General features: G+C 46.2%; 1 protein-coding gene across 1 annotated transcript in view; it reads left to right on the plus strand.

The window, feature by feature from the left end:
• The window catches only part of klhl31 (kelch-like family member 31), a 44,588-nt gene extending 33,344 nt beyond the window's left edge, over positions 1 to 11,244 (plus strand). The window contains exon 3 of the mRNA XM_072498584.1: positions 6,879 to 11,244. Within this exon, the coding sequence (XP_072354685.1) occupies positions 6,879 to 7,611 (733 nt within the window). The 3' untranslated portion in view covers positions 7,612 to 11,244. The remainder of the gene's footprint in view (positions 1 to 6,878) is intronic.
• The last annotated feature ends 13,784 nt before the right edge of the window (positions 11,245 to 25,028 follow it).

Here is a 25,028-nt window from a genome sequence, read left to right on the forward strand (position 1 = left end):
CAATTTTGACATCTAGAAATCCCTTTCATTGAACCATAGAATGGTCACAACACAGAACAAAGCTATTTAGCTTGTCGGATCCATGCTGACTCTCCTGTCCTGCGCCCCTGCCTTTTTCCCTGTAGCCCTCTTTCTTTTTTTTTCTTTTCGGTTAATTATATAATTCCCTTTTTTTGAAAGCCACAATTGAATTGTCCTCTTGGACAGTTCACTCCCAATCCTAACAAGTTGCTGTGGGCAAAAAAGAGGTTCCACCACGTATGGCCTTTAGTTCTTTTGTCATTGTACTTTGAATGGGTGTCTTCTGATTCTTGACTCTTGCTCCAATGGGGCCAGTTCCTCCATATCTACTCTGCCCAGATACCAGAACCTCTATCAGATCTCCTCTCAAATATTATTTCTCGAAGGAGAACAGCCCTATTTTTTTTCCAATCCATCCACAGAACTGAAGTACCTCAGCCCTGGAATTAATCTCAAAAGTATTTTCTGTAAACTCACTTAATGCCTCCACATCCACCCTAAAGTGTTCTGCCCAGAATGAGAGACATTTCTAAAGCTGTGACCAAACCAGTGTTTTATAAAGAATGATGGTAACTTCCATGCTTTTGTACCCTTGGCCTCTACTTATAAAGCCCCTGAACTCGTATATCTTAACTGCTTTCTAAACCAATCCTGGCATATTCAATGACTTGTGAGCACATTTCCCAAGGTTCCTCTGCTCCTGCACTGCTTTAGAATTGTTTTTTATTTTATCTTGCCTCCCCTCACCAAAATGTGTCACTTTATACTTATTTAAATTTCATCAGCTACTTATCTGTCCATTTACCAACCTGTCTATGTCCTCTGGAAGTCCATCATGATCCTCCTCACAGCTCACTCTCCTTCTAGGTTTTGTGTCATTTGAAATTGTGCCCTGCGTACCCATGCCTGGGTTATTATAGATCAAGAAATGAAGTGGTCCTTACACCAACCCCTAGAACCCCACTGTATATATCATCCACCAGTCTGAAAACAACATCAACCACCATTCTGTTTCTTGTCACTCTGTCAACTTCGTATCTATGCTGCTGCTGTCCCTTTTATTCTATGGACTTCAAATTTGCTGACAGGCCTGTTATATGGGATTATATCAAATGCTTTTTGGAAGACGACATACACTGCATCAACCGTACCCTCATCAACCCTCTCTGTTACTTCATCAAAAACTCAGTCAAATTAGTGAAACAAAATTTGCCCATACGTGCTTTCCTTTATTGACCTATCTAAGTGACTCTTACTTTTGTCCTGATGTCCTGAATTAGCATCTCGAAAGGCTTTCCAACCACAAGGTTAAACTGACTGGCCTGTGGTTGCTGGATTTATCCTTACACCCTTTTTTGAACAAAGGTGTGACATTTGCAATTCTCCAGACCTCTGGCACCGATCCTGTATTTAAGAAGGATTGGAAAATTATGGCCAGTGCCTCCGTAATTTCCACCTTTCTGTCCCTCTCTATCCTCTCGTGCATCTGATTGGGCAGTGGTGATTTATCAACTTTAAACATAACCAGCGTACCGAAAGCCTCCTCCCAATTATCTCCTCTTTCACCATGACTTTGGCAACATCTTCTTCCTTGGTAAAGAACGATGCAAATGACTGATTTAGCATCTTGCCCATGTCACCTCACTCCACGCAGTCACAGCTCATCAGGTACTGAAGCACCTACTATCAAAATCCTAGACATTACCATTAGCCAGAAACTGAACTGGACCGGCCATGTAAATACTGCAGCCGTAAAAGCAGGTCAGAGGCTGGGAATTCTGCAAAGAGTAATTCGCCTCCTGACTCCCATTTACAAGACATGAGTTAGGAGTGAGATGGAATATTCTCCACCTGCCTGAATGAGTACAGCTCCAACAACACGTATGAGGCTTGACATCATCCATGCCAAAGCAGCCCATATGAATGGCTCCCCATCCACCACCTTGAATATTCACACCCTCCATCACCAATGCACAATGGCAACAATGTGTACCATTTGCAACATGCACTGCAACAATTCTGTGATTGCTTCGACAGCACCTTCCAAACCCAGTACCGTGACCACCTAGAAGGACAAGGGCAGCAGATATTTGGGAACACGACCACCCGCACAAGGGCAATTGAGGATGGGGAACAAATACTGGCCTAGCCAGCGACACCTACAAAAATAATTTTTCAAAATGGCGTCAGTACCTCTGTTAGGGAGTTTGAGAAATCAACCACAGTCCTCAGTTCAGGTTGCTGTATGGTGGATATGTGGATATTGCTCGGGACAGAATCGCATTTGTAGTGCTCCTCCACAGTCAAATAATACTTGGGCAAATGACTGTTGCCCATGAATCTGCACACTAAAGTTAGTCACAAGGAGAGCAAATAATTGAACGTAGATCCGAGCCTCATTTCAAAGAACAAAGAAATGTACAGCACTGGAACAGGCCCTTCGGCCCTCCAAGCACGTGCCGACCATGCTGCCCGACTAAACTACAATCTTCTACACTTCCTGGGTCCGAATCCCTCTATTCCCATCCTATTCATGTATTTGTCAAGATGCCCCTTAAATGTCACTATCGTCCCTGCTTCCACCACCACCTCCGGTAGCGAGTTCCAGGCACCCACTACCCTCTGTGTAAAAAAACTTGCCTCGTACATCTACTCTAAACCTTGCCCCTCTCACCTTAAACCTATGCCCCCTAGTAATTGACCCCTCTACCCTGGGGAAAAGCCTCTGACTATCCACTCTGTCTATGCCCCTCAGAATTTTGTAGACCCTCTATCAGGTCGCCCCTCAACCTCCTTCATTCCAGTGAGAACAAACCGAGTTTATTCAACCGCTCCTCATAGCTAATGCCCTCCATACCAGGCAACATTCTGGTAAATCTCTTCTGCACCCTCTCTAAAGCCTCCACATCGTTGTGTGGCGACCAGAATTGAACACTATACTCCAAGTGTGGCCTAACTAAGGTTCTATACAGCTGCAACATGACTTGCCAATTCTTATACTCAATGCCCCGGCCAATGAAGGCAAGCATGCCGTATGCCTTCTTGACTACCTTCTCCACCTGTGTTGCCCCTTTCAGTGACCTGTGGACCTGTACTCCGAGATCTCTCTGACTTTCAATACTCTTGAGGGTTCTACCATTCACTGTATATTCCCTACCTGCATTAGACCTTCCAAAATGCATTACCTCACATTTGTCCGGATTAAACTCCATCTGCCATCTCTCCGCCCAAGTCTCCAAACAATCTAAATCCTGCTGTATCATCTGAAAGTCCTCCTCGCTATCCTCAATTCCACCAACCTTTGTGTCATCTGCAAACTTACTAATCAGACCAGTTACATTTTCCTCCAAATCATTTATATGTACTACAAACAGCAAAGGTCCCAGCACTGATCCCTGTGGAATACCACTGGTCACAGCCCTCCAATTAGAAAAGCATCCTTCCATTGCTACTCTCTGCCTTCTATGACCTAGCCAGTTCCTAGTAATTTCCCTACCACTGAAGTAAGGCTCACCGGCCTGTCGTTCCCTGGATTATCCTTGCTACCCTTCTTAAACAGAGGAACAACATTGGCTATTCTCCAGTCCTCCGGGACATCACCTGAAGACAGCGAGGATCCAAAGATTTCTGTCAAGGCCTCAGCAATTTCCTCTCCAGCCTCCTTCAGTATTCTGGGGTAGATCCCATCAGGCCCTGGGGACTTATCTACCGTAATATTTTTTAAGACACCCAACACCTCGTCTTTTTGGATCTCAATGTGACCCAGGCTATCTACACCCCCTTCTCCAGACTCAACATCAACCAATTCCATCTCTTTGGTGAATACTGATGCAAAGTATTCATTTAGTACCTCGCCCATTTCCTCTGGCTCCACACATAGATTCCCTTGCCTATCCTTCAGTGGGCCAACCCTTTCCCTGGCTACCCTCTTGCTTTTTATGTACGTGTAAAAAGCCTTGGGATTTTCCTTAACCCTATTTGCCAATGACTTTTCATGACCCCTTCTAGCCCTCCTGACTCCTTGCTTGAGTTCCTTCCTACTTTTCTTATATTCCACACAGGCTTCATCTGTTCCCAGCCTTTTAGCCCTGACAAATGCCTCCTTTTTCTTTTTGACAATGCCTACAATATCTCTCGTTATCCAAGGTTCCCGGAAATTGCCGTATTTATCCTTCTTCCTCACAGGAACATGCCGGTCCTGAATTCCTTTCAACTGACACTTGAAAGCCTCCCACATGTCAGATGTTGATTTGCCCTCAAACATCCGCCCCCAATCTATGTTCTTCAGATCCCGCCTAATATTGTTATAATTAGCCTTCCCCCAATTTAGCACATTCATCCTAGGACCACTCTTATCCTTGTCCACCAGCACTTTAAAACTTACTGAATTGAGGTCACTGTTCCCGAAATGCTCCCCTACTGAAACTTCTACCACCTGGCCGGGCTCATTCCCCAATACTAGGTCCAGTACCGCCCCTCCCCTCGTTGGACTGTCTACATATTGTTTTCAGAAGCCCTTCTGGATGCTCCTTACAAACTCTGCCCCGTCTAACCCCCGGCACTAAGTGAGTCCCAGTCAATATTGGGGAAGTTGAAGTCTCCCATCACCACAATCCTGTTGTTTTACTCTTTTCCAAAATCTGTCGACTTATCTGCTCCTCTATCTCCCGCTGGCTGTTGGGAGGCCTGTAGTAAACCCCCAACATTGTGACTGCACCCTTCTTATTCCTGATCTCTACCCATATAGCCTCACTGCCCTCTGAGGTGTCCTCCCGTAGTACAGCTGTGATATTCTCCCTAACCAGTAGCACAACTCCGCCACCCCTTTTACATCCCCCTCTATCCCGCCTGAAACATCTAAATCCTGGAATGTTTCGCTGCCAATCCTGCCCTTCCCTCAACCAGGTCTCTGTAATGGCAACAACATCATAGTTCCAAGTACTAATCCAAGCTCTAAGTTCATCTGCCTTACCCGTAATACTTCTTGCATTAAAACATATGCACTTCAGGCCACCAGACCCGCTGTGTTCAGCAACTTCTCCCTGTCTGCTCTGCCTCCGAGCCCCACTGTCCCTATTCCCTAGTTCTCCCTCAATGCTCTCACCTTCTGACCTATTGCTCCCGTGCCCACCCCCCTGCCATACTAATTTAAACCCTCCCGTGTGACACTAGCAAACCTCACTGCCAGGATATTTATGCCTCTCCGGTTTAGATGCAACCCGTCCTTGTATAGGTCACACCTGCCCCGGAAGAGCTCCCAGTGGTCCAGATAACGGAAACCCTCCCTCCTACACCAGCTGTTTAGCCACATGTTTAGCTGCTCTATCTTCCTATTTCTAGCCTCACTGGCACGTGGCACAGGGAGTAATCCCGAGATTACAACCCTAGAGGTCCTGTCTTTTAACTTTCTGCCTAGCTCCCTGAACTCCTGCTGCAGGACCTCATGCCCCTTCCTGCCTATGTCGTTAGTACCAATATGTACAACGACCTCTGCCTGTTTGCCCTCCCCCTTCAGGATGCTCTCTACCCGTTCTAAGACATCCTGGACCCTGGCACCAGGGAGGCAACATACCATCCTGGAGTCTCTTTCACGTCCACAGAAGCGCCTATCTGTGCCCCTGACTATAGAGTCCCCTATTACTATTGCTCTTCTGCGCTTTGACCCTCCCTTCTGAACATCAGAGCCAGCCGTGGTGCCACTGCTCTGTCTGCTGCTGTTTTCCCCTGATAGGCTATCCCCCCCCGACAGTATCCAAAGGGGTATACCTGTTCGAGAAGGGGACAACCACAGGGGATTCCTGCACTGACTGCCTGCCCTTTCTGGTGGTCACCCATTTCTCTGCCTGCACCTTGGGTGTGACCACATTTATATAACTGCGATCTATGATGCTTTCCGCCACCTGCATGCTCCTAAGTGCATCCAATTGCTGCTCCAACCGAACCATGCGGTCTGTGAGGAGCTCCAGTTGGGTGCACTTTCTGCAGATGAACCCATCCGGGACGCTGGAAGCCTCCCGGACCTGCCACATCTCACAGTCAGAGCACTGCACCCCTCTAACTGACATTGCATCAATTAATTAGTAAATTAAAATTAAAAGTTATTTTTTAAAAAATTAAACAATTAAATTTTCTTTTTAAAGTTACTGTTAACTATCTGGAGGGTGGTTGATTTTGAAAAGTAATTCAACACTTAACCAATTCCATAGATCTTGAATGATTTTTATTCCTTTCCATGCTTTTCAGTCAAGATTATTAAGACTGCAAATACATTATTACGCTATTGTAAGAAAAATTATATTCGAGCCATATAAAGCGTCCTATCTGGCTGCATTGCAGTCTGGTATGGCAGTTGCTCGGCCCAGGACCACAAGAAACTTCAGAGAGTCGTGAACACCGCCCAGTCCATCACACAAACCTGCCGCCCATCCATTGACTCCATCTACACCTCCCGCTGCCTGGGGAAAGCGGGCAGCATAATCAAAGACCCCTCCCACCCGGCTTACTCACTCTTCCAACTTCTTCCATCGGGCAGGAGATACAAAAGTTTGAGAACACGCGCGGACAGACTCAAACACAGCTTCTTCCCCGCTGTTACCAGACTCCTAAATGACCCTCTTATGGACTGACCTCATTAACACTACACCCTGTATGCTTCATTTCGATGCCGATGCTTATGTAGTTACATTGTATATATACCTTGTGTTGCCCTATTATGTATTTTCTTTAGGTCCCTTTTCTTTCCATGTACTTAATGATCTGTTGAGATGCACGCAGAAAAATACTTTTCACTGTACCTCGGTACACGTGACAATAAACAAATCCAATCCAAATCTTTTCACTTTTTATTCATTTTACAGATATGATCCTCGATTCAACAGTTGGATTCATCTGGGAAACATGGTCCAGAGACGCACTCATTTCAGCCTAAATGTTTTTAATGGTTTACTTTTTGCAACTGGGGGAAGGAATTCAGATGGTCCTCTTGCCTCTATTGAATGCTATGTACCAGCCACCAACAAGTGGCATCTTAAGACACCTTTAGAGGTATCGAGGTGCTGTCATGCCAGTGCTGTAATAGATGGAAAAATCCTGGTAACTGGAGGATACATTAATAATGCATATTCCCGTTCAGTTTGTGCCTATGATCCATCAGCAGACAGTTGTCAGGATAAGGCTAATCTAAGCACACCCAGAGGCTGGCACTGTGCCATCTCCCTTGCAGATTGTGTGTACACATTGGGTGGAAGTCAGCTTGGAGCTCGGGGTGAGAGGATTGATGTGCTCCCTGTTGAACGCTATAGCCCACAGACAGGGCAATGGAGCTATGTCGCCCCCCTCCATATTGGTGTCAGTACTGCTGGGGTTACAGTTCTGGACGGTAAAATTTATCTCCTGGCAGGTTGGAATGAGGTAGAAAAGAAATATAAGAAATGTGTCCAATGTTTTAACCCAGATCTTAATGAATGGACCAGTGAAGATGACCTGCCAGAAGCTATAGTTGGCTTGTCCTGCTGTGTTTTCACCATGCCTAGTCAAAGAACACAAGAATCCAGGACCAGTTCAGTATCTTCAGCCCCAGTCAGTATCTGATTTGCAGCCAAAGAGCTTTTAAAATCAAAAATTAACTAATTTCACAGAAAGAAAGCTCCGGCTTAAACTGATGCTTAAACTGATGCTTTCACAATTAGGTGCAATTGATTTTCAGAATTACGTTTAAAAAGAAACTACTGGAACAATGGTGCAGATCATTACACTGAAAAGATGTACATATTATGAAACTCTGCTTAATTAGTCATTTACAGGGAAAAAGTATCGATCATAGTGTGATTTTTAGACTCTGCGTGGCTTGGAACAACAGATATCAGTAGTCAGAAAGGCAGTTCAAGGATACTCCAATTAATAAAAATAATCTTTATTGTCACAAGTAGGCTTACATTAACATTGCAATAGAGTTACTGTAAAAAGCCCCAGTCACCACATTCCGGCACCTGTTCGGGTACACTGAGGGAGAATTCAGAATGTCCAAATTACCTAACAGCACGTCTGTCGGGACTTGGGGGAGGAAACCGGAGCACCCGGAGGAAACCCACGCAGACACGGGGAGAACATGCAGACTCCACACAGACAGTGATCCAAGCCGGGAATTGAACCCGGGTCCCTGGCACTGTGAAGTAACGGTGCTAACCACTGTGCTAACGTGCCGCCTGTAAATGACTAATTATTTAGCATTTATGTCTTCTGAAAAATGGCAGAGGAGGGGGAGACTAGAGGGGCAGTCGGTAGCATCCTTGCCTCCGATGCAGAAGCTCCGGGTTAGAGTCCCACCTTAGGACTTGATGGCCACAGAAGGAGTGTTCATAATGCGGCCAAACAGATTGAGGGAATATCAACGTGCAAAATCCTTCCAACACTCGGGCAGTCAGAGAGGGAGCAACTGCTCAGACATGCTTGATGGAGAATGGTGCTACTCAAACTTTAGCCCTGGCTTCAGGCTAGCAATCTGCTCCAGGACAAACAAGCTACGAAAAATAGAGTCCAGAGTGTGTTTTGTCTCCTGTGTCTCTGGACGTGGGAAATCTTCTAAGTCTACAACAGCCAGGTTTTATGACTAATTTAATGATTTGTTTAGTAGTCTCATAATTCATTTATTAGAGTCTGTGTTTTTCTAGTTACTTCGTGGAAATTGAGTTCTTTTAAATTAGCTGTGAAGGGTTGATCTTTGATTATAAGATGTTGCGAAGTAACAGCTAAACATCAAACAAGGGAACTGGGACAGTGTTTCCAAAGGCTGAACTGCCCATTTCTACTTAATGGATTGCATTTGTATCTTTACCTAAGGTGCAAAGCAGTCTCAGAGTTCTGAATGGCATGAGGAGCTGGCCGGGTATATATAATCTGTCATATAATCTGTTTTAGTTGTCTATGCTATGAAAAGAAGGAAGAAAATGATCAGAGATAAGCGGTGAAATTTGTGGATAATATTGCAAAGTTTTGAAAAGGTTTTTGTGAGGTTTCAGAGTTAGTTTTGCCACATGTGGCATAGTTTGTTTTCTCAGTAGTTTGTTTTCTCAGTAATAGACAGAAGTGGATTTACAGTTTGTGGTGCCCAGCACTCACCTTTTGTTCTGCCCCCCCCCCCCCCACCCCACCCCCAAGAAAGCAAAGGCGTAAGCCATAAGAATACACTTATTGGTCACTGCTTCTTCACTTGTAAAAACATGCCTGTATGACTGCTTTGCTGAAATCCAAGATTATCTCTTTTGTGCACCACACATACTCAGCCTTCACAAAGTCCCACTCTCACCTCTGGGGCACTCTGTCCACTCTGCTGCCACCTTTGGTTCTACTCCCTCACCTCGCCTCCCGCCAGGCTGGTGTCCGCTGCCTCACCTGGTGCTCGCCACGCTGCCTCTTCCTTGGTGCTCAGTGGGTACCCCCCCCCCCCCCCCCCCCCCCCCCCCACCGCGTGAATCTCTTCTCCCAGCCTGCTGCCAGGGTCCAAGTCCAACTCAGCCGTTTGAAGTTTTTCTTTCTTGCCACCTTCCCTCCCACTCCTTGCTTCTCATTCAAATGCATTCTGATTTTGCACTGCATTCTTCACCACTTTTCTTTCAAATGTCGTTCAGGCCAGCGGAATGTTCCAGGATGGGGGACACCCTCTCATTTCCCCCGCCCCCGGCGTCAGTCAGGACCCTATGCCTAGGGATGGTGTGTTTCATTGTGAATCCACCCTGGCAATTGAACGGATACACTTAAAAACATTTATCCTAAGCAGACTTGAGCTTTGCTGATACAGCAGTGCTTCATTGAGTTATATGCTTGTATTATTTGTTGAATTAAAGCAATTTTTACAAATTGGCTCATTCCTGCAACTGATTGGACACTTATCGGGGATTATTAGCTGCAGATCTGATGAAAAAAGCGAAGGGACATGTAATGAAATATAAATTTGAATGTGTCACATGGCATACAATTGACCATGGGTTGAATTTTGCAATAAATACTAGATCTCCATTTTATGGCCAACTCATCGCATTATTTCAAAACTCTCTTCTGGAGTGTAAAGACAACCTCATTCCTCCCAGATCAACTACCTCCCTACATTTGCTCCCTCCATCCTGCCTGCTCGTGGATGTTTTTGTTTCTGTTGTTTCTACTCCCCTATCTCAACTGACTTCTTCTCTTCCTCCTACATGAATTACCCCAGCTTCCCTCTCAAATTCCACCCAACACCCACCTAAAAATTAGGGTTATCCTATATTTGTACACTTCCAGACATCATTTAGATGGCAGATTAAATTGGGGCACCAAAAAGCTGATGCAGCCCATTTTAACCCAGCTAGGGGCGGCACGGTGGCACAGTAGTTAGCACTGCTGCTCTCACTGTGCCAGGGACACTGGTTCAGTTCCAGCCTTGGGTGACTGCCTCTGAGGAGTCTGCACGTTCTCCCCATGTCTGCGTGGGTTTCCTCCGGGCGCTTCGGTTTCCTCTCATAAGTCCAAAGATGTGCAGCTTAGGTGGATTGGTCATGTCAAGAATTGCCCCTTAGCATCCAACCATGTTTGGGTTTGGTGGGGTTACGGAAAGAGGGCGGGGAACTAGGCCTAGGTAGGGTGCTCTGTCAGAGGATTGCTGCAGACTCAATGGGCCGAATGGCCTCCTTCTACGCTGTACAGATTCTACGATTCAATATGGTGAACAGGACTATATTGGTTTTATATCGCGAACACCTGCCAAGTATGCGGTCAATGATACGCTCTTGGATGGGGCTCATCAACCATGCCAGAATCCTGACCAGTGGTGGACAGTCATACTCGTGAACCAGTGATCGCCGAAGAAGAGGAGTTGTGTAGAATCATTAAACTTGGGGTTTTGTTTTACATGTCTCTTACACAAATTTGGAAAATGTATTTTTAAAGCTTAAATCTTAACTGCAAATCAGTTGGATTTCTGGTGTAACGCAACAAATCTTAAGGCTTAAATGGCATTTGCTAACAACAGTGGTCAAGATTTCAAACTTGGGTGAGGATGGGTAGAATTTCTGCAGGGATTCTTTCACAGCTAAGCCAGATTTTTGTGTTCATTCAAATTGTGCACACCTGAACATATCAGCAGAAGTTGGTAGAAACAAAACAATTGTAATAATATGTAATGAAGGCCCACAGACACTGTTGTATTATCATCTTACATGTGCAATAAATATCTCCAGCAGTGAAAGTAAACCCTTTAACATTAGTATTTAACTGTCTCAAACATGCAAACGCAAGTCATCATTCAATTATTCGGTCACTTCCCTTGCACAAATAAATTCAACATATTTTCTGCTGAGGAATACATGCATTTATTTACTCCTGTAATTTGAAATAATTTATATTGTGGCTTCAAGTGATAATACCAAGTGTGCTGAAGCTTTCTCCGTCAACTATTTTTCACTTTTCCGTGTGTATTACCAGGCCAAGTATTGAACTTCAACTGCTATTCTTCTCCAGTCAAAATCCAATGACGGCAGCACAAACTGCGATAGAACTAAACATGCAAAAGATCCTCAAAAATGACATAGAATATATTCTACACTGGGACCAGCATCCTTTAATGTCCACAAATGTTGTCTTGATTTATTTCAGAATGAAGACGTTTCTTAACTTATAAACATGGTATTTTAAATCAAGCCGCAAGCTTAATGATTTGGATCTCCTAAAATTTTTCAATCTTTACACAATAGGTTTAGCAGAGAAATGTAGCCATTTTGATTTAATTTGGAATACAACTGGCAATATATTTGATTCAATTTTGCATATATTGATGCCACAACTGCAGGGTGTGAGATTTCCTGTCAATGTGCGGATTACATTGCCTGTAATCAGATGCATAAGCCTTGGGGAGTGCCGTGCCCATCTGAAAATGTCCTGCAGACATTTCCAATGTTTTTCAATTCAATTTCCTGCAAATCAATGGGGAGAATCAGAGAGAACACAGCTACTTTTGAATAAATTCCATGAAGACAACAAAAGACACTTTATTCGAACTGCCTTGATGGAGATGTTCAGGATTGGTACAGACAACATACCGATCATTTAATGTGATCAACATAGTACAGCACATTGAGCCGAATCTTGGGCATTAAATTCCTCAGCACATCACACCAAGAACGATTTCAGTGGCACATAGCGCAGATGAGATGAAACAGAGCGGCTGGATGACCAAAGTAAATCTATCGGGCCTCATCAGTTGAGCTGCAGGCTCTAACAAAGATCATTGCCAGACCCTTACAGATTGTATCCTGTGCATAAGCTTTGGGTTAAGTCTTGGGTGTGTGCGGGTGGCCAGTTAAGGTAATCTGATTTGATGGCGAAGTTGGGAAGATAACAACTGGGTGTTCTGAGAAACTAGGCAAGCTATCCGGCTCTTTTTTGAGCAGCCTTGAGATGGCCCTTTGAGGACCCTGAGCCAGGTTGCTCCAGACCAAAGACCAAAATGCCAAATTTCAATATCGGAATGAAACCTGCACCTATTTTGGGAATGACTACGGCTAGCCCCCTTTTTAAAAAAAAAAAAAAAAAAAAAAAAAAAAAAAAAATTTTTTAAATGCCCTAATCAATTTAGAAGTGACATAAACATCTGCACAGATCAGGTATGGGTCTTTGTTGCGCTGAGGTCTCCGGTTTGATCTCTGCTCTGGGTCACTGTCTGTGTGGAGTTTGCACATTCTCCCCGTGTTTGCATGGGTTTCGCCCCCACAGCCCAAAAAGATGTGCAGGGTAGGTGGATTGGCCACGCTAAATTGCCCCTTAATTGGAAAAAAATGAATTGGGTATTCTAAATTTATAAAAATAAAAAAGGTATGGGCCTTTGTGCTGCCATGCCATTTTGATCATTGTTCTCAGCACCATAAGAACTAGGAGCAGAAGTAGGCCATCTGGCCCCTCGAGCCTGCTCCACCATTCAATGAGATCATGGCTGATCTTTTGTGGACTCAGCTCCACTTTCCGGCCCGAACACCATAACCCTTAATCCCTTTATTCTTCAAAAAACTATCTATCTTTATCTTAAAAACATTTAATGAAGGAGCCTCTACTGCTTCACTGGGCAAGGAATTCCATAGATTCACAACCCTTTGGGTGAAGAAGTTCCTCCTAAACTCAGTCCTAAATCTACTTCCCCTTATTTTGAGGCTATGCCCCCTAGTTCTGCTTTCACCCGCCAGTGGAAACAACCTGCCCACATCTATCCTATCTGTTCCCTTCATAATCTTATATGTTTCTATAAGATCACCCCTTATGCTTCTAAATTCCAACGAGTACAGTCCCAGTCTACTCAACTTCTCCTCGTAATCCAACACCTTCAGCTCTGGGATTAACCTAGTGAATCTCCTCTGCACACCCTCCAGTGCCAGTACGTCCTTTCTCAAGTAAGGAGACCAAAACTGAACACAATACTCCAGGTGTGGCCTCACTAACACCTTATACAATTGCAGCAGAACCTCCCTAGTCTTAAACTCCATTCCTCTAGCAATGAAGGACAAAATTCCATTTGCCTTCTTAGTCACCTGTTGCACCTGTAAACCAACTTTTTGCGACTCATGCACTAGCACACCCAGGTCTCTCTGCACAGCAGCATGTTTTAATATTTTATCATTTAAATAATAATCCCTTTTGCTGTTATTTCGACCAAAATGGATAACCTCACATTTGTCAACATTGTATTCCATCTGCCAGACCCTAGCCCATTCACTTAGCCTATCCAAATCCCTCTGCAGACTTCCAGTATTCTCTGCACTTTTTGCTTTACCACTCATCTTAGTGTCGTCTGCAAACTTGGACACATTGCCCTTGGTCCCCAACTCCAAATCATCTGTGTAAATTGTGAACAGTTGTGGGCCCAACACTGATCCCTGAGGGACACCACTAGCTACTGATTGCCAACCAGAGAAACACCCATTAATCCCCACTCTTTGCTTTCTATTAATTAACCAATCCTCTATCCATGCTACTACTTTCCCCTTAATGCCATGCATCTTTATCTTATGCAACAACCTTTTGTGTGGCACCTTGTCAAAGGCTTTCTGGAAATCCAGATATGCCACATCCATTGGTCCCCGTTATCTACCGCACTGTTAATGTCCTCAAAAAATTCCACTAAATTAGTTAGGCACGACCTGCCCTTTATGAACCCATGCTGCGTCTGCCCAATGGGACAATGTCCATCCAGATGCCTCGCTATTTCTTCCTTGATGATAGATTCCAGCATCTTCCCTACTACCGAAGTTAAGCTCACTGGCCTATAATTACCCGCTTTCTGCCTGCCTCCTTTTTTAAACAGTGGTGTCACGTTTGCTAATTTCCAATCCGCCGGGACCACCCCAGAGTCTAGTGAATTTTGGTAAATTATCACTAGTGCATTTGCAATTTCCCTAGCCATCTCTTTTAGCACTCTGGGATGCATTCCATCAGGTCCAGGAGACTTGTCTACCTTAAGCCCCATTAGCTTGCCCATCACTACCTCCTTGGTGATAACAATCCTCTCAAGGTCCTCATCTGTCATAGCCTCATTTCCATCAGTCACTGGCATGTTATTTGTGTCTTCCACTGTGAAGACCGACCCAAAAAACCTGTTCAGTTCCTCAGCCATTTCCTCATCTCCCATTATTAAATCTCCCTTCTTATCCTCTAAAGGACCAATATTTACCTTAGCCACTCTTTTTTGTTTTATGTATTTGTTTTACTATCTGTTTTTCTATTCTGAGCAAGTTTACTCTCATAATCTATCTTACTCTTCTTTATAGCTTTTTTAGTAGCTTTCTGTTGCCCCCTAAAGATTTCCCAGTCCTCTAGTCTCCCACTGATCTTTGCTACTTTGTATGTTTTTTCCTTCAATTTGATACTCTCCCTTATTTCCTTAGATAGCCACGGTCGATTTTCCCTCTTTTTACTGTCCTTCCTTTTTGTTAGTATAAACCTTTGCTGAGCACTGTGAAAAATCACTTGGAAGGTTCTCCACTGTTCCTCAACTGTTTCACCATAAAGTCTTTGCTCCCAGTCTACCTTAGCTAGTTCTTCTCTCATCCCATTGTAATCTCCTGTGTTTAAGCACAAAACACTAGTGCTTGATTTTACCTTCTCGCCCTCCATCTGTATTTTAAATTCCACCATATTGTGATCGCTCCTTCCGAGAGGATCCCTAACTATGAGATCCTGAATCAATCCTGTCTCATGACACAAGACCAGATCTAGGACCGCTTGTTCCCTCATAGGTTCCATTACATACTGTTCCAGGAAACTATCGCGGATACATTCTATAAACTCCTCCTCAAGGCTGCCTTGACCGACCTGGTTAAACCAATCAACATGTAGATTAAAATCCCCCATGATAACTGCTGTACCATTTCTACATGCATCAGTTATTTCTTTGTTTATTGCCTGCCCCACCATAATGTTACTATTTGGTGGCATATAGATTACTCCTATCAGTGACTTTTGCGCCTTACTATTCCTGATTTCCACACAAATGGATTCAACCTTATCCTCCATAGCACCGATGTCATCCCTTACTGTTGCCCGGATGTCATTCTTAAATAACAGAGCTACACCACCTCCCTTACCATCCACTCTGTCCTTCCGAAAAGTTTGATACCCTCGGATATTTAACTCCCAGTCGTGACCATCCTTTAACCATGTTTCAGTAATGGCCACTAAAGCATAGTCATTCACGATGATTTGCGGCATCAACTCATTTACCTTATTCCGAATACTACGAGCATTCCGGTAAAGTACACTTATGTTGGCTTTTTTACCTCTGTTCTGAATCTTAACACCTCGATCAGTAACCTCTCCTAAGTTATATTTCCTCTTAACCTTTCTCCTAATTTTCCTTGTCGTTGAATCCATATCTTCATGTAACAACCTGTCGCGTCGCTTACCATTAATGTTTTCACTTCCCGTTTTATTTCTTTTCGTATTCCTGGTCCTATTCACTGAGCTCCCCTCAGTCACTGTACCTTGTACTGTCGCCCTTTTTGATTTTTGACTATGGCTTCTCTGCCTTACACTTTCCCCCTTACTGCCTTTTGTTTCTGTCCCTGTTTTACTACCTTCCAACTTCCTGCATCGGTTCCCATCCCCCTGCCACATTAGTTTAAACTCTCCCCAACAGCTCTAGCAAACACCCCCCCCCCCCCCCCCCCCAGGACATCGGTTCCAGTCCTGCCCAGGTGCAGACCGTCCGGTTTGTACTGGTCCCACCTCCCCCAGAACCTGTTCCAATGTCCCAGGAATTTGAATCCCTCCCTCTTGCACCATCTCTCTAGCCACGCATTCATCCTCTCTCTCCTGACATTCCTACTCTGACTAGCTCGTGGCGCTGGTAGCAATCCTGAGATTACTACCTTTGAGGTCCTACTTTTTAGTTTAACTCCTAGCTCCCTAAATTCAGCTTGTAGGACCTCGTCCTGTTTTTTACCTATATCGTTGGTGCCTATGTACACCACGACAGCTGGCTGTTCACCCCCCCCCCCCCCCCCCCCCCCCCCCAGAATGTCTGCAGCCGCTCCGAGACATCCTTGACCCTTGCACCAGGGAGGCTACATACCATCCTGGAGTCTCGATTTGTGTAGCAGCAGTGCTAACCACTGTGCCACCCCAGAGATTTACTGTTTTTAACATCTAATAGATACATTAAACTCACACTGCATTCCCTTTTACTAGCCTTATTGGTGTCCACTGTTATTCCAAGAGATTTGTTAAGGTTGCATCCAACTTAATGCCCCCTCATAGGTGTGCTAAGAGTCATGTATTTCTAGATCATGGGTACATTTAAACAATAGGTATCCTTGTTTGATGGTCAAAACAAGATGTTGACCGGCAGTATTTTTCCGATCAATGGTTCCTGTCGCAGAGTTTTTAAAAAAAGATGAACATGAAGGCAACACTAATCCCAAAGACGAGGTAAAGAATAAGAAGTAGACATACAATTAGGGCATGGATTCATCAATTGAAAATGTTGAGAGTTCTCGGCATTTTAACAATGACCAGAACTGAAAAAGTTGTGCATCATTTCTAATTTGTTTCAGTGTAGTATATGAAACTTTGATAGTATTCTATTTTCTACCATGTGTGTGCAAGAAATGTACTTACTTAAAGGAAAGGACGAACTGAACTTTGGGATACATCAGTTTTGTCTCGGTATCTATTGATCACAGTACTCAACATTGAAAATGTTCGGAATGTGGTATTTGATTGCAAGCCTGTTGAGACGAGCTAAATTCTAGTTTAAGTGATCATCCTGTAGAGCATGGGGAAGGCAATTGGGGAAAAAAGATGTTGCAACTGTCAGTGATTTCCCGCAAGCTTTCTCCTTGCACCTCCTAGTTCAGTTGCGACATCTTTTGTTTCCCCATGGCCTTCCCCATAACTCTTGGGCTGCTTCCCGATTCTGTTCTTGAACTAGGGCATCCCCTGCAAACAGTTGCAGTTTGCGGACACTTTCAACTGAAGTAAACAAATTCAGACTAATAAATATTGAAATCACGAGTTCCCTGTGGGCTGTAGCTCTGGGGGTTTGCAGCGCTCTAGAGAAATAAATAGCGAGTCTTTGGAGATGGGAGAGGCGATTTATTGGAATTATATCGGGGACAACGGCCTGCAGATTTGTGGGATATTAGAGAACATGGGATTAATCTCCTTACAACAGGGAATTTTAAGGGGCGATTTAACAAAAGTTATCAAAATTTTCAAGGGTTCTGAAGTAATAACAAGACCTGCAGAAGCATTTGTAACCAGACCCAAGAAAAATGTCTAAAACACGGGATTTACCAACACTTCACTCAGAAGGGTGATTTGGTCCCACCGTAGGCGGATTGGACGGAGACGGGATTTGCGGGCCACACAAAATGCCATGAACATCGGGACCGGAACATCCCGCCAGCAGCCATGGTGAGCCACCCAAAACCCCGCCCTGGGAGGGGCGGAAAATCCCGCCCGAGAGGTGAAATTTTCTGCAGTTAATTATGATCTGGCATGCACTGCCTCAGAAGATAGTAGAAGCAGATTCGACAGTATACTTCATAGGAGACTATTTGAAAGAAAAGTGAATGTAGGGATACGGGGAAAGCGCAGTGAAGGAGGACTAATCTGATCGTTCTTTTAAATGTGCCCTTCTGAACTTTTAAGTTCCTGTGGTAAACCATTACCTCAACCCCTCCCAGACTCAACTTCAAAATTCTATTAGGGCGTCTCTCTGCTCAGAGTTCTGCAACTTTATGATACTTTGTACCCTGCATCAAAGTCTGCATGCCTTGGATTCCTGTGATGTATACACTGGGGGATTTTTCAGCTGTTCTCTCTAGCTGGATCTTCCAGTCCTGCTGACGGCGAGCCCTCGCAGCGGGTTTCCTGGCAGCGTGGGGTGGATTCCCATTGACAGCGGCGGGACCAGAAGATCCTACCGCCGGCCAGCCAGCTGGCGCAAAACAGGCGTAGAAAATTCCCCAAGCATCCCCCCTCACATTGGACTAATAGCACTCCTTTTAAAACTAATTGGTCGGGATTCTCCACTCCCACGCCGAAGTGGCCGTGCTGTCGTGAACGCCTTCGAGGTTCACGACGGCGCGGAACGGCCCCGGTCGCGACCGATTCTGGCCCTGACAATGGGCCAGGATCGGGGCCGCGTCATCTGCATGCGCCAGGCCTTGTCACCCGTGTAAAAGCGGTGCCACATAGATGACGCAGCTGGCGCCGCATAACGGACGTCATCTGTGCATGCGCGGGTTGGCCGGCGCCAACCCGCGCTTGCGTGGTTGCCGTCCTCTCTAAATCCGCCCCGCAAGAAGATGGGGGACGGATCTTGCGGGGCCGCGGAAGGAAGGAGGTCCTTCTTCAGAGAGGACGGCCCGACGATCGATGGGCACCGATCGCGGGCCACCCCACATTCCAGGTGAAGCCCGGTGCAGGATCCCCCCTCCCTCCCCCCCCCCCCCCTGCAGGCCGCCCCCCAGCGTTCACGCACCACCCACAACTGCAGCGACCAGGTGTAGACGGCGGCGGGGGGAACCCGCCGTTTTGGCCTGGCCGCTCGGCCCATCCAGGCCTCAGAATAGCGGGGATGCCGGAGAATCACCATTTTGGGTATCTCCGGCGATTCTCCGGCCTGCGGCCCGCGAAACTCGACCGGGCTGTTCCCGCCGCTTGGGAGAATCGCGGGAGGGCATCGGACCGGCGTCCCCGGAAATGTTGGCGGCCCAGGCGATTCTCCCAACCGGCGTGGGAGTGGAGAATCGCGCCCATTGATCTCAAAAAGTATTTAATTTCCAACTGCTCTGAACTGTGGTGTGATGATTTGACCTGTCTGGATTTCATGTTGCTGCTTGCTTGGCATTGTCTTGAATTCATAAATATGTGAATCATTGCATTGCTGCTCATGGGTCCTCAGTGTTTACACAAAGAGCTCCATAGCAGCCCAACATTATTTTTTCCTTTTTGTACCTTGTTCCACCCTAACATTTCTGAGCACAGACTTCATTCAATTTTTTTTTTAATTTAAAGTACCCAATTCATTTATTTTTCCAATTAAGGGGCAATTTAGTGTGGCCAATCCGCCACCCTGCACATCTTTGGGTTGTGGGGGTGAGACCCACGCAGACACGGGGAGAATGTGAAAACGCCACACAGACAGTGCTAACCGCTACAGACTTCAATCTAGTCCTTTCTACAGAGGGCTGCTCTCTTATCTCAGAGTGAGAAGGTCAAGTCCCACCCCAGAGACTTGAGTACATAGTGTAGGCTGCCACTCCATGTGCAGTATAGAGGAGTGCTGCACTGTTGAAGTTGCCATTATTCACATGAGATCGTAAACCAATGGACCCACCTGCCCTCCCAGGTTAACCTCAAAAGATCCCAGGCCACTGTGTTGAAGAAGAGCAGTAGAGTTTCCCAGTTACCCCTCAACATCTTTATCTGTTCAAGTATCACATTGCTATTTGTGGCACCATGTTGCATTCAGGTTGGCTGCCATATCTCAACAGTGACTTCCCTTCAAGGGTACTTCACTGGCTGTAAAGAGCCATGCAATATACTGACATGAAAGATATGAGAGGAAAGAAAGAAATACTTACATTTATGTAGCGTTCTTCATGATCACTGAATAATTCAAAGTGATTTGTAGCTAATGACGTCATTTTGAAATGCAGTCACCATTGTAATGTAAATGACATAGATGCTGTTGGGTTTGTTTCTTTCATAATCCCTGCAGTGCAGAAGAAGGTCATTCGGCCCACCCAGTCTCCACCGACCCTCTGAAAGAGCCCCCTAACGTCGACCCACTCCCCTGCCCTATCCTCGTGACCCCACCTAACCTTTGGACACAAATTTAGCGTGGCCAATCCACCTGACCCGCATATCTCTGGATTGTGGGAGGAAAGCAGAGCACCCGGAGAAAACCCACGCAGACACGGGGACAATGGATAAACTCCACACAGTCACTCAATGTCAGAATCAAACCCGGGTCCCTGGCACTGTGAGGCAGCAGTGCTAACCACTGTGCCACCGTGCCGCCATCTTTCCTGTACCCAGCTCAAATGCCCAGCCCAATAGAGGAGAGCTTCATAGTTTTCCTCTCAATGAAGCTGCTCTCACACTGTCACGGGCCAAGATCTTGCATCCTCTGGAGGATCATACCTCAGAATCTGCGTTGGGGGGTACCCCTTTCGAAAGCCCGGATGCAAGGACTCTGTTGGAATTTCCCAGGAAGCCCCAACCTCCGTTGGGCAATTACTGGTAGTAGGAACCCTCTGAAACTCTAAAAGTCAGGGACTCCAGGTGGATTTGATTCACTTAGTTCAAGAGTTACCCAGGAAAAGTTCAAAGGATTAAACCCAGCTCTAACTCTTAGTTAACTATACCGCTGGACCCCCCCATCCTTCTGACCTGACTCATTATACTCAACCACTTAAATACTTGCCTTTTCTCCCAGCTTGTCAAAGTAGCTAGGACATATAAACTGACATGAACTTCCTGCTGAACTGGTTTCTCTGCCTTATTTCCCCATTGCCATCGCTTCCACCTCCACCTTTTCCATTTATAGCCCTCTTCTACTCTCTCTCCTCTCCAAATCCATTTCCAGAATCCTGCTTTCCTCTTCCGTTTCTCTCCCACACTTCCCTTCTCTTCTGCTGCATCTCCTATCTGCCTTGTCTGCTGCTGCCTGAGTTCAATATTCCACCGCCATCAAACTCACAATATTGTACTTGCTCTTGACTCTTCTAATGCAATATCTATGATGACCAACTTGTACTCTGAAAATATCTTGGCACACTTCCTTATTGGCTGGAGAGCAGCTGAATCGTGCAGATCAGGAAGGTCCCAAGTTTGACCTACAATCTGCGCTGAGGTAACCAATCCAACCAGTTGAATCAGCATCCCTCTGTATTGCATTGGCCTGAGTTCCTCTTGGTTTGAATTTGGAGATTTACCAACCAATGTTCCCCCTTTGGTTATTATCCAGTAACACCTGCTTCAAATGCACTTGTGTGGGTGTCTGATGGGACCAGAATGAGATACAAATGTGCAATAATGTATAGTCTAAAACCTCTCTTTCACTCATCTTTGAGGCTTAAATGTGAGGAGATGCAGTCCACTTGAACAACGATCCAGAGGCTGATTCATGGATTACTTCAGCAAGGAGTTAACATGTTCAAGGGAAAAATAACTGACAAAGAAAATGCAAACAATATCTTGGCAAGATAAACATTACACAGGGTGTAGTTGTGACTATTAACACAAGTTTAAAGTAAAATTTGTTTACTTGAGGAAACTGTCAGGAACCAGCTGATACCAAATATATAGTGGTAGGAGATAAGCCGGATAATGTTCAAGTCAGAACTGAGCCCAACCCAAGTCTGGCATGCGACCCAGCTTGCTCAATAAAGATTAAAGTTTTACCATTCGTCAAAAGTTTAAATAGTGAGACTGAAAGGTGTTAGTTATCGTTCTGCTTTTTCTATATTGAATAAATAGAAAAATAAATTGACATAATGCCATTTCTTCCTGACATATCATAGTGTAGAGGTTTTATCAGTCAGGTTGACAAGGTTTTTCTTGGCTTTCATTTTTTGAAAGGTTTAATACCTTATGACAAAATTGATATATCCATCAAACTATCTAAATACCTAACATTCACTATTTCCAAAACACGATGCATAAACAAACAGCCAACATCCTAACCCTCCGGAAACTTTTATATTTTTCCCATGTGCCTGTACTCCCGGATTTACTTTTTTGTGGTGGACAGGGCGTTGTTGGCGGTGGTGGCCGATTTGGAGTATTTGGCGATCAGTGTCTCCGACCATGCACCGCACAGGGTGGATTTGTGAGTGGACCGGGGAGGGGGGAGCACCCAGCGCCCGCAGTGAAGGCTGGATGTGGAGTTGTTGGCGGAGGAGGAGGTGTGCGAGCGGGTGAGGGCCGCCATCCGGGGTATGTGGAGCTCAATGACACGGAGGGAGGTCACGGCCGCCTCGCTGTGGGAGGCACTCAAGGGGGAGTTTATTTCGATTCGGGCACATAGGGAGAAGGTGAAACGGGCAGAGATGGCAAGGGTGGTGGAACAGATTCGGAAGGTTGACAGGAGCTTTTCGGAGGCCCCGGAGGCAGGGTTGCTGAAGGAGAGACAGAGGCTCCAGATAGGGTTTGGATTAGCATCCACGGGGAAGGTGGCGAGGCAGCTGTGGAGGGCCAGAGGGGCAGCTTATGAGTATGGTGAGAAGGCGAGTAGGATACTGGCACACCAACTGAGGAAGCAGGAGGAGGGCGAGGGAGATCGGCAGAGTGAAGGGCGGGACGGGAAGGATGGTTCTGGACTTGGCTGGGGTGACTGAGGTGTTTGAGAAATTTTACAGGAGATTTATGAGTCGGAGCCCATGGCCGGGGGGGGGAGGGGCGGAATGCGGCGGTTCCTAGATGGGTTTGAGTTTCCAGGGTGGACGAGGAGATGTTGCAGGGATTGGGGGCCCCAATTGGGTTGAGAGAAGTGATGGAGAGTATGGGGGTGATGCAGGCAGGGAAGGCACCGAGCTCAGAGGGTTCCCGGTGGGGTTTTATGTGGGGACCTGGGCTTTTGATGATGAAGACATTCAATGAGCCGAGGGAGAGGGGTGAACTCCCCCCTACACTATCGCAGGCATCATCTCCCTGATACTGAAAAAGGACAAGGATCCAGAGCAGTGTGGATCGTACCACCCAATATTGTTATTGAATGTGGACAGCAAGTGCTGGCGAAGGTGTTGGCTTCGTGAGTTGAGGACTGCATCCCGGTGGTGATAGGTGAGGATCAAACGGAATTTGTGAAAGGGAGACAGTTGTCGGCTGCTGAGGAGGCTGCTTAATGTGGTCATGATGCCCCCGGAGAGGGAGGAGGTGGAGGTGGTAGTGGAAATGGATGCGGAGAAGGTGGCGTGGGAATATCTGTTGGGAGGTGCTGGGGGGGTTTGGATTCAGGCAGGGGTTTGTGGACTGGGTCCGGTTGCTGTACAAGGCACCCGTCTCAAGTGTGCGGACGAACTGGTTGAGTTTGGGACCTTTCGGGCTGCATCGTGGGACAAGGCCTGCTCACCCTGATGCTGTTCACCTTGGCTAAAGAGCTATTGGCAATGGCGCTTAGAGCGTCAAGGGATTGGAAAGGGATTGCGCGGGACAGCATCGAGCACAGGGTTTCGCTGTATACGGACGACCTGTTGTTATATATTTCGGACCCACTGGGTGACATTGGGGACATTATGGGGATTTTGGACGACTTTAGCCAGTCCTCCAGGTACAAGTTGAATATGGGAAAGAGCAAGGTGTTCCCGATTCAGACGAGAGGGCAGGAGAGGAAGTTGGGGGAGTTGCCGTTTATGGCAGTGGGGGCGAGGTTTAGATACCTGGGCATTCAGGTGTTGTGGGGTTGGGTGCAGCTGCACGAGTTAAATTTGACTCAGTTGATGGAGCAGATGAAAGGAGGCTTCAAGAGGTGGGGTGTACGGCTACTGTCATTGGCGGGTCAGGTGCAGACAGTTAGGATGACGGTGCTGCGATGGTTTCTGTTCGCATTTCAGAACCACATTTTTGGAGCGGGGGCTAGGTGGCTGGTGTTGCCGAATATAATGAATGACTACAGGGTGGTGAACATCGCCATGGTTAGGAAATGGGTAATGGGGGAAGGGTCAGCGTGGGGGTGGATGGAAGCGGCTTCTTGTTGAGGATCGAGCTTAAGGGTGTTATTAACAGAACCTCTGCCATTCCCGCTGGCCAGGTACTCCGTGAGCCAAGTTATAGTATCGGCCTTGAGGGTGTGGGGCAGTGGAGGCAGCATTTGGGACTGGAGGGCGCCTTGGTGTGGGCACCGATCTGTGATAATCATATGTGAGGTTTTGGGGGTGGCGGCTGGCAGGGATTGAGCAATTTGGTGACCTGGTTGTAGGGGGCAGTTTTGGGAAATTGGAGGACCTGAAGGAAAGAGTATGAGCTGCCCAGGCAGAACAACTTCAGGTACCTGCAGGTTCAGGATTTTGAAAAAAGCGAGGTGTCGTCCTTTCTTGGATTACCGCCCATGGGGTTCCAAGGCAAGGTGCTGTTGAAGGAGGGGATAGGGGAGGGGAAGGTGGCCGAGGTCTCTAAGGAGCTGATGGATTTGGAGGGGGCCCCAGTGGAAGATATAAAGCAGAAGTGGGAGGTGGAGCTGGGTCGGATGGTGGAGGCCGGGACTAGGGCTGAGGCCATATGGACGGTGAATGCATCCTCATCGTGTGCGAAGCTAAGCCTCATCCAGTTTAAAGTACTTCACAGGGCATATGTCGGTTGCGCGGATGAGTAGGTTTTTGAGGGGGTAGAGCATAGGTGTAGGCAGTGCACGTGGAGGCCTGCGAATCACATCCACATGTTTTATGCATGTCCGAAGCTGAAGGAGTTCTGGAAGGAGTTCACAGACGTAATGCCAGAGGTGTAATGTAAAGGTGGCACTGAGTCCACAGGTAGCGCTATTC

This window comes from Scyliorhinus torazame, chromosome 4 (genome assembly GCF_047496885.1).
Source record: "Scyliorhinus torazame isolate Kashiwa2021f chromosome 4, sScyTor2.1, whole genome shotgun sequence".
NCBI lineage: Eukaryota > Metazoa > Chordata > Chondrichthyes > Carcharhiniformes > Scyliorhinidae > Scyliorhinus > Scyliorhinus torazame.